Source organism: Alosa pseudoharengus, unplaced genomic scaffold (genome assembly GCF_046254945.1).
Source record: "Alosa pseudoharengus isolate Yale_2024_CS ecotype anadromous, Long Island Sound unplaced genomic scaffold, YU_APseudo_1.1 YU_APseudo_1.1_scf_22, whole genome shotgun sequence".
In the NCBI taxonomy this organism is placed as follows: Eukaryota; Metazoa; Chordata; class Actinopteri; order Clupeiformes; family Clupeidae; genus Alosa; species Alosa pseudoharengus.
The window spans coordinates 10,295,253-10,305,252 of record NW_027468680.1 but is presented as its reverse complement, the minus strand read 5'-3'; the positions used below and the strand labels follow the sequence as shown (position 1 = coordinate 10,305,252).

The following is a 10,000-nucleotide window of genomic DNA, read 5'->3' as shown; positions in this document are numbered from 1 at the left end:
GACTTTTCTCCCTCCCTCTCTCTCTCTCTCCCTCTGACTGTCCCTCGCTCACTCGCTCCTCTCCTCCTTCTCGCTCTCTCTGTTATTTTTTTTACACTTCCTGAAAGGCGTCAAGACGAGAGCGTTCCCAAAAAACGCCATGTTCAGGGCCCTCCTTTTCCAATCGCCATCCCCAACCTGTCGCCTCACGCTTACACTCCACGGGATGTCTCCTTGGTCCACCGCACCTCACACTCTCTCTCGCTTGTACGCACACACACACACACACATATACAAACACACACACACACACACACATTCACTCTGCCATCTGTTTATGGAGAAAATATTGCACTTTTTAACTCTGGCTTGGCTGCTTACCAACAGGCGCGTCTTATTTCCGTGCCCAGTTACTTATATGGAAGTAAATGGCTGTGAAGAAAGAAAAAAAATAAAAATAAAATGTCTGTTTCCGTCTCTCTAACGCCCATAATGCTATTTTTACCATTATTTTCACTGGATGAAAGCATTTAGTAATGCTAAGTACCTTGAACAGGGATGATATTTTCCAGAGCCTCTATTTGTACAAAATATAAAATATTTCGGTTATACGGTTTCCATACTTTGTTGTTTTGTTTGTATGTATGTATCTAATACCTAATTATGGTATATATATGTCCGTACGTGTCTTTCTATTTTGCTCTTAGATCCACGTGTCTCTGCTTGAACCAGAGATTGCTGCAGCGACAGACTGCAAGATTGTGACTTATAACAAGGGTCTCTAATCGGTCAGTCCTTAGGCTTAAGTCAAGAGTGCCTACCAAACCCAATAAGTGAAGTTTACAACTTCTAGCATCGAGCTGAAGCATCACTGAATGTAAGACACACACACACGCACACACACACGCACACACACACACACACACACACACACACACACACACACACACACATACACACCAAATCTGAGCCAAATAATGCATGAGATATTTGCTGTACCCCGTTAGGTATGTTCATGTCTCTAATCATTTCCGATTTGAAAAAGGGGAACAGACTTAAAGCTGTGTAGCTTCTCCGGGCATCTCTTATGTGAACTATGTGAACAAGTGATGTAGGGATCACATTTACCTTAGCGCTTACATTGTGTATTTTTATTAATCCATCAGATGAATTACATTTAACAATTGTAACCACCCTTGTAATCTCCCTTCCCCTTTTTGATAACATGTTAATCATTGTAACCATCAGATTAATTTATACTGTGAGACCACCTTATAATACTATTGTTTGTATGCTGATCTCAGGATTTAAGTGCAAATATGCAAATGCAAATATGTAATGCAAATGCAAATATGTAGCAATATTTTCCATGGTGGATTATCGTTTCTTCCTAATTCTGAATTTAACTGGCACTATAACCTTGTATAAATATTTTCAAAAGTTAAATGTTCATCTTTATCTTCTATCTTGCCTGTGTGTGTGTGTGTGTGTGTGTGTGTGTGTGTGTGTGTGTGTGTGTGTGTGTGTGTGTGTGTGTGTGTGTGTGTGAAAGAGAGTTTAAATCTCTCTTATCATAATCAGCATCACTTTCTCGCCCAGCTGTTTGTTTACTCAGTAGGCATGGCAACGTGTCACGGTCATCTGCAGTGGCGTGGAACAAGACATGAAGCCACACGCACAGTGAAGTAGAGGACTGCACCACACACACATTCAGTCAAGTGGCCAACACACACACACACACACACACAAATGCACTTACATGCCTAATACACACTTGCACAAAAATATGGGCTCTGAGATTTACCTTTTTGCATCTTTCTGGCTGAATTGGTGATAAGTGTAAGTGCTTTGTTTGTGGAGAACAGCTGCAAGGCTGGAGGGAAAGATTTTCGATACCGATAGATCTGAGGGAGATATCTTTCTTTTTACTGTTTTAAAGATAAAGACAATTTCCTTTTCCGTAAGAGAATTCCCTTTCCCACTTCCACAGAATCTCTCCCTTTCCCCTCTTTTCTCCACTCACTCCTACCCCCCCCCCCCAAGTGTATTGTGGCAGCAGGGGACAGAGGGGTATTCTGAGTAATTGTTTGTTAAGTGGAGCGCCGTGAAGGTGTGGAACTCGTTAGGCATTCTGCCAGCACACACACAAACACCCTTCCTCGCTCTCTCTCTCTCTCTCTATCTCTCTCTCACACACACACACACACACACACACACACACACACACACGTACTCCTACAAACACACACTCGTACTTGTACAAACACACATATATGACTACATATAGAAACACGCCTACAGATACACACAACTAGCAATAACTTATGAGCTAGTTTAGCCACTGTTGCTGTTGTGCCTCTTCATCTCCTGTTCCATTACTTAAAGATGGAATGACAGCAATGATGCTTCAAAGCATTTTAGTGTATAGGATGTGTATGTGTATGTGTGCATGTGCGTGTATGTATGTGTGCATGTGTGTGTGTGTGTGTGTGTGTGTGTGTGTGTGTGTGTATGTGTGCATGTGCGTGTGTGTATGTGTGTGTGTGTGTGTGTGTGTGTGTGTGTGTGCGTGTGCGTGTGTGTATGTGTGCATGTGCGTGTGTGTGTGTGTGTGTGCGTGTGTGTGTACATCCACACCTGGACACCTGGATAGAGTGTCCAGCATATTCAAAACAAACTTCTGGGCCTTTTTGTGCCTGACACACTCATTGTGTGGTGAGTGAGTGTGTGAATATGTGTGTGTGTGGTGGAAAGAACATGCATGTCGAAGAACAGTAGTCGTGGTCAACTCTACACATTTAGAGTTCATTTGGTGGGTCATTTAACGCAGATGCCTTGCGGTTCCTCTGACGGCATTAGAGAAGACATTGTGTGTGTATGTGTGTGTGTGTGTGTGCGCACAGGTGTGAATGTGTGTGTGTGTGTGCACAGGTGGGTTTGAGGGTATGTGATAGTTCAGAGCCCTCCATTAGAGAAATAGTTCTTTTCAGCTGACACAGGAGCCCTCTGAAGAGTATACTGGCATAAGGCTCCATGCTTTTGATTTTGCCCTATCAAAACAACTGTAAATAGGCTGAGACTTCTGGACTTTTCTCTCTAAAACATCTTTATTTGTTTTTACAACTTTTGTTCTGGAAAATTCATTTGATATTTGTTGGCAAATATTTCACCGTGTGAGAACCAAGGATGGCTAATGTACCAGATAAACACACACACACACACACACACACGGACACACATTCCCATGAAGCATCGCTCATTAATAATAATAATTCACACACACTCTCACACACACTCATGCAATCATGTCCTATTCACTCTGGCTGATACACGCATTTGCACTCACACACGCACACTCACACACACACACACAGTAGCATATGCTAGTGCTCTCACTTTTCTCAACACACCCAAGTGTGAACCTGAGCCCAAGTGTTCTTGTTCACGATCATATTTTTTTTTTAAATGCAAACAGACACACGTACACACACACACACACACACACACACACACACACACAAACAAACACATACACACACATCAGCAACCGTGGGACACCCTCTGCTTAGACACCAATGTGCAAAACAGGGAGGTCAAATACTCAAAGGTCAGGATTACACAGAGGCTGACCTTTCAACTGTGACCTTTGCCCAGCTGTCTATAAACAGTCTATGAACATGCAGCGGTCTGACCATCAATATGCACGCACACACACACACACACTTGCAGTCAGCAAAGACATCCAAGGCTTGAATCATGTTTAAACATCAGCTCTCACGTACCCCCGCAGAGGATGGACACTATAGTGGACAAATAAACAGCGAGAGGGAGAGAGGGAACTACCCAAATGCAAGGACGTGGATGAGAGGGGAAATAATGCGTCATTTCTTCAACCAGATTATTAAATTGGTCAGGAGAATTTCTGAAAATTTGTGGGCACAGAGAGAAAAGATAGCAGAATACAGACAAACGTGTTGTAAGGAACAAAAATAGACAAAGACAGGCAGCGAGAGAGAAACAGAAAGTGTGTGTGTGTGTGTGTGCGTGCTTTTAGTGGCATTGATCTCCTGGTTATCTGAACAGTGACAAGAGGGCTCGCAGAGAGCCTGTAGAATCAGTCTTGGTTCTCCACACACACTCAGTCCTCCAGTGCACATGAAACATTATTACAGATCACTAATCATTTTAACATAATAAATAGGGCCCGTCCTTGGTCTTTAGTTGAGGAAGGGGGAGTAGGGGCGGTTTTCGTGGTTGGGACGTCTACGCAGAGGGGGGGGGGGTGGATTTAGGAGTCGGACGTGACGTCTATGTCCTCGTTGGGGGCCTGTTTGGTGGCGAGACGCCAGCGGTTGATGTGATGGTTCCCCTTCTTCCTCTGACTGTTGTCAGGCCCTTCCTCCTCCAGTTTCTGCCGCTTGTACTTTGTGCGGCGATTCTGGAACCACACTTTCACCTGAGGAGGAATGATAGAAGAGTTAGCACCACGGGACTCTAACCTTTGGCTTAACAAAACCATTAACAAAACTCTTCTTTTTCTATGTTTCAGTGACTTGCATTCCAGGGCAGAAGATAACCTTGCAAATTTTTGCCTGTACATAATAACTTAACAAACATTAAATTAACTTATTTCTACCAAAATCTCTAAGCAAATGTATTTTAATCTGGCATTTTAGCGTGGGTGGTAGCAAACATTGATGATAAAACTGGTCTTGCATGCTCTAATGTTACATTGTAGTCGTCACAATGAAAATACAGGATATAAAAATGTGTCCTTCCATGTCCAAGTCCTCATACTCATAATGATTCTTTCATCATTATAGCTGTCGTTGGCTACTGTGAAATTGCAGCTCAAACCGTAAATCATAATTGGACGATGTTCTTTCGCTGACTTAATTCTTCTTTATTGCTTAGCCTATGTTTTGTAGAATTTGCACTTAACGCACTTGAGGCTACTACTTGGTTGGTGGTTGCTGAATGATTAGAATTAAAAAAAATAATTAAAAATACTATTTTTTTTTTTATTCATAAATATGAAGAATTACGCAGCAATTGCCGTAATTAATTGCTAAGTCACTTGTACTGCCAGGCCTACAAGGAATCAGGAATGCAACTTCAGTGATCAGTCAGGCCCATTGACACTGTTTAATACTAATCTGCCAAAGTGCACAAACAAAAAAGTTGACTATTCGAAATTTCCTACAGGTCATGTTTTTAATTTAAACGCTGTAACATAGCCCATTAGCCTGCGGACAATAGCCTCCACGAGACAAGCAAATAAAGCCATCACTTGGTTCCACACTTTCCGCGCTCTCTCCAGTTCATCCTGAGGTTATCGTTTAAGTGGCCGGGAAGCGGCAAATGTTTTCTTTTCTCTCGCGCGTTGCCGGAAACTAATTTGGTTGTGGTAAATCAGTGTTGTAAGTTTGTGTGTGAGTGTGTGTGTTTTAAGTAAAATATCTTTCCGCTTAATTGATTTGCTCAGACAAGACAGGCAGCTATTCAGCTGATTGACAGGTAGTGTGAAGTAGGCCTTGGCTAAGCGAGAGGGCAGCATTTTGTGAATGATTGAAACACTTTAGCCAACAGCTAAAATTGAAATGCACACACTTTTAGTGAAGAACTTAATTTGTATTTTTAAAAACTCGCAAACATTTCGCAAAAATACATTTCATTTTCTATTTCAAAGTAACCCAATCCTGTAGTTCAAAGGAACCCAGGTTATTAGGCCTATTTCACTATAATCATATAGCTTACAATATTCACTCGTAAGATGGACCGATGGAAGATGGTGAACCGATAATAACGACAATTTGTTCATGGATAGGTAAACCGCAACGGGCAGAAGTCGTTTTGGTTTAAATATTGTTATTTTTAGTCGTCAAATCCATAGGCAAAAATATTCTCAAGAAATGTATTTCGACAAACGATAATTTCATAACTCCTTAAATGCATTTTCCATCTTGATGCAGCGCGCTGCGCTATATGCCAGAATTGTAGCTGCCCAGCAATTTGGATCTGTAATCACGTTTAGTTAAACACGACAACAAAGCAGGGTTATATAACAATAGTAAGCTATTTCTTCAATTATTTTAAATATTAACATAATTGCCGTGCCATTAAATGTTATTATCTTTATCTATTTCTAGGAAATGAATAAGCTTTACTGTACAACGAAATGGGATTTTCTATTTTCTATTCTGATCAAAAACACATTATTTTATATTTACAAAACCATGTTTTCGACATGCAAGCAAGCTTTCGAATAGGGTAGGCCTATTGTGATTATGTAAAGAATAAAATGCATAGAGATATAGACTCCTCTAGTTACTGCGGCTTAATTAATGTAGGCCACGCAAAATAGCTTTCTTTTAGTATTGAGATGAGTTTGTATAGTGTATGAGGAAAAAATAAACTGCACATAAAATTTTTGCCGTGGAGGCAAAACACAAGGACTAAAACTGATCACGCACTACAATAAAGGACTTATAGGCTATGCTATTACATTTTTGCACTTGTTTAAGGCCTACCCTTCAGACAGCAGCAAAGGCGATGCGCGCCAAAGTAGGCCTACATTTGTGAGTATGTTTGTGGATGCGCTCGTTTGGGTACCCGATTGTTTATGGGCGCACTCATATGTATGGCTACCTGTGTTTCCGACAAGCTCAAGCTGTTGGCGAGCTGCTTTCGCTCTGCTCCCACCACGTAGTGATTCTTCTCGAAAGCTCGCTCCAGACGTAGGAGCTGTGACGGAGAGAATGCCGTTCGAATACGCTTGGGCTTCCGAGCAAATGGCCCGTGCAGGAGAAGGGCGTCTTGGGAAACGTCGTTTCCTGAAAAGAAGAAAGAAAAAACAAACAATTAGAATCCAGAGGGTCCAGCTCCGGGAATGCGCACAAGGTATTTCGACGCAGTGAAGTGGAAACGGGCGCAGCACGAGGTCAGGTGGCCCTGTGGTAAAGCCGTTCGCTCATTAACCTCCCACTGCACTGAATACGCCGGAAGCAGTCGGAGGGCGCATAACTGGTAGAATCTTTAAGCACACCACCAGCAGTTATGCTTGTTGCACAATATTTTTTCAAAAAAAAATAATAGCCCTACTTCTAGTAACTGTATGGTATTATCTTGTGTTGCATCAGGCCTTCCATATAGACTGGACACTTTGGTAACCGAAGTTTACGACTTCCTGTCCATATTTTGAGCTGCAGTAGGCTAAGTTAAGGGCCCGATGTTTCACATTAATATTTTACTCTATATAGTCTACCCAGTGTCACGTGAAAGGCTATTTGATTTATTTTAATGAAATCATATCCTTTATAAAAAAAAATATTTAAAAAAACGTATGCGGCCCTACGTGGCAATGGATAAGACGTTTGGAATATTAACTTGATCTATATAACACTGCCCACATATGGTACTGATCAACAATAGAAAAATGTCACAGCGTCGTTAGCAGTCAAGCGCAAACAAAATGTTACATTTCTGTATGATGCATGCGGTGAGAGTGGTGTCTGAGAACCGCAGGGACCAGCCGACTGCGCTCATTAAAATCTAAACCTCAATCTGTTGGTTTATAGCCTGTAAGGGATTGCTGACACTAAGTGTATTAAAATACAAAACAGTCATAACTAAACAAATCTAATAGTAACCAAGGTAATTTGGATGCGTTCAGGCAGGCGTGAGGTAGGCCTATATTCTGAAGAGGCGATATATTCTACTCATAATATAGGCCTTTATGCTAAGGTTGGCCACGCCTATATTTATGATTTAATTGATTAAGTTTGATTTAGACTGCAGCGATTGTTGCCCAAGTGCACTTTATACCTACAACAATAGTGTCAATGACCGGTGGCTAAGGCTACACAATGTTGGCACCTGTAGTAGCCCAAGTTAAATGTGAATGGATATTCATAAATCAGCTGAAAACACACTTGCATATTTACTTTTGTGAATTAGTTAGACTGTAAGTAGGTAGGTTTAAATCTGCAACATACAAGTATTAAACGGCACATAGCCTACATGTGCACTATGTCAATGTGAGAAATGGGATTAAGCACTAAATACAACGATAGACTGAAGCATTGCATTATCATACTAATTAATAAAGTCTGTAATCCAATAATCATGCAGTAATTAGTGTAGGTGTAAGCTACAGGTTAGGAAATTACTAAAAATAGATTTGACAATTTCGTAAGGCAAAACACAACCTCTTAATGGCCACTACTGCTCTTAAAATCGGTCCACAAGATGAAGATACATTCTTTCCCCCCTCTGCGTCTTCCTCTTCTACTACTAATGCCCTACATTGGACTGAGTTTATTTTTTCTGTCTGTGGCAACACACGCTCCTGTACCAGCGCATGAGCTGGTTTAGCCCCCGGGGTCTATGAGAGGGAGCAGATTGCTTGGCAAACCTCAGCCCTCGGGCGACCGGCTAATCGTACATTTTCATTACAGCTCGCGACACAAAACAATTCCCGCTATCTATGCCTGGCCCTGCCACCACCTCGGAAGTATTGCCACCGGCACATAACGGAGAGCGCTGCAACAAAATTTTAGATAAAGTATGCTACACGAGCGACTCTTCTCGGAACAAAGACATTTTCAAATGGATAGCCCACAAAAAACCATGCCAGGAAAACTAAAAGCATCGCATTTATATTATTATTATTACAATAATAATAACAATATTTACACTACTAATAGCCTAATTGGTCTCTTTACCTGCACGCACACTAAAAGTGGCCTATAATGTAGCCTATATAGGCTACAGCTTGTCGGGAAAATATAGATGAGGAACACACAATTAAACAATTTAACAATTATTATTAATAATAATAAAAAATATGAAATCCTTAAAATATGAATAAAAATATAGGACAAGTATGCCTGCTTACCTTGGAATCTGTGACTGAAGAATCTGTTACGTAAGACCCACGGGTAGAAGTTGAGTGGCTCCCGGTGCTGTGTGCTAAAGAAGTGCGGGTGCTGTAGGTGTGCGCTGCCGAGCTGGTGCGGGTGCACGGTGAGAGACGGATGGCTGACGGTCTCCGGGAACACCAGCTCCGGATTCGGATAGAGAGACCGGCTCGTTGGATGTTGATAGCCACTCATGAAACCGTCGGTCGGCGTTGAGGTGTAGCTGAGCGCTGTTGGCCGGATAGGTTCGTCGGCAGTCATCGGGCTCTCCTTAGCTACCAAAGATTCAATAGTAAAACAACGCTTTCCAGCTGTGGAAAACATCCTCAATAGTCCTTGCAGATCCGAGCGAAGTCCAGCAGAAGACACACACTCACCTTCACTTAATTAATATTACATAGATGCCGTATCACATAGAGTTATGGTGCAAACCACGGGGTTCTGTGGCATGAAAGTGTCTTTGCAGGACAGTTTGAAGACCCTACAAGTCAGTGCAATTAATATGTTCAGAAGCCATTCCAGAAAAGTGAAAAGTGCGCTGAGAGGCGCAAGGTCCTGGAAGACCCCAGCTCATGTCACACCAGACACGCTCTGATTGGGCGGACTCACCTGCCACTCAGAGCTGTTAAGCTACACCTGGCTTTTAAATGTGGGAGTAGGCGGAGTTTACATTCATTTGAACGCAATAATGATCATAATTAGTTTAATTACGGACTCTGGCATTACTGGATTACTGCTGTCTGCCTGTCGACAGATTCCATTATCTGGATTCTGATTGAAGCCGACTTTACATGTATTGAGTTACCTGCACAGTCATAAACATCAGAGGCCTCCGAGAGGTCGGAGGGAATATTTACACCTCACAAAATCTGTCAAGTTTAAATAAGGCAAACGACCGCACCACAACTAAACAAATAACCTTTCCCAGTGAAAGGCATATTAATCAGTTGATGACATTAGTTAAAGGAATCGGTTAGTCTTTTTAAAATTGCTTAGGCTACTCTATATCAAAGCGTCCCCTTAGAATTATAGGGTTTTATCTACGTTCTGAGTAGTTCTGAGATATTGAGCTTCAAAGTCTTAGAATTCCATAGAGTTATACT

The 10,000-nt window shown here is 41.7% G+C and overlaps 2 protein-coding genes across 3 annotated transcripts in view; one reads left to right on the top strand and one right to left on the bottom strand.

Annotated features, from left to right (window-relative positions):
• sfxn5a (sideroflexin 5a) overlaps positions 1 to 1,396 on the top strand; it is a 22,891-nt gene extending 21,495 nt beyond the window's left edge. For both annotated transcript variants that reach the window (XM_076300465.1, XM_076300466.1), the window contains one exon: positions 687 to 1,396. In XM_076300465.1, the coding sequence (XP_076156580.1) occupies positions 687 to 764 (78 nt within the window). In that variant the 3' untranslated portion in view covers positions 765 to 1,396. The remainder of the gene's footprint in view (positions 1 to 686) is intronic.
• A 1,860-nt stretch (positions 1,397 to 3,256) lies between these two features.
• On the bottom strand, positions 3,257 to 9,400 carry emx1 (empty spiracles homeobox 1). Its single transcript, XM_076299873.1, has 3 exons — positions 8,876 to 9,400; positions 6,628 to 6,812; positions 3,257 to 4,435 (listed from the first exon to the last, which is right to left on the bottom strand). Exons 1-3 carry the CDS (start codon positions 9,219 to 9,221, stop codon positions 4,268 to 4,270), a joined length of 699 nt encoding a protein of 232 aa, XP_076155988.1. The 5' UTR covers positions 9,222 to 9,400; the 3' UTR covers positions 3,257 to 4,267.
• Between the last annotated feature and the right edge of the window lie 600 nt (positions 9,401 to 10,000).

Excerpts from the sequence above, each read along its gene's own strand:
- emx1 (XM_076299873.1), bottom strand. The coding sequence starts at position 9,221 with ATGTTTTCCACAGCTGGAAAGCGTTGTTTTACTATTGAATCTTTGGTA. Across the intron at positions 6,813-8,875 it reads CTTCAGTCACAGATTCCAAG|GAAACGACGTTTCCCAAGAC; the intron begins GTAAGCAGGCAT and ends TCTTCTTTTCAG. Across the intron at positions 4,436-6,627 it reads TGAGCTTGTCGGAAACACAG|GTGAAAGTGTGGTTCCAGAA; the intron begins GTAGCCATACAT and ends ATTCCTCCTCAG.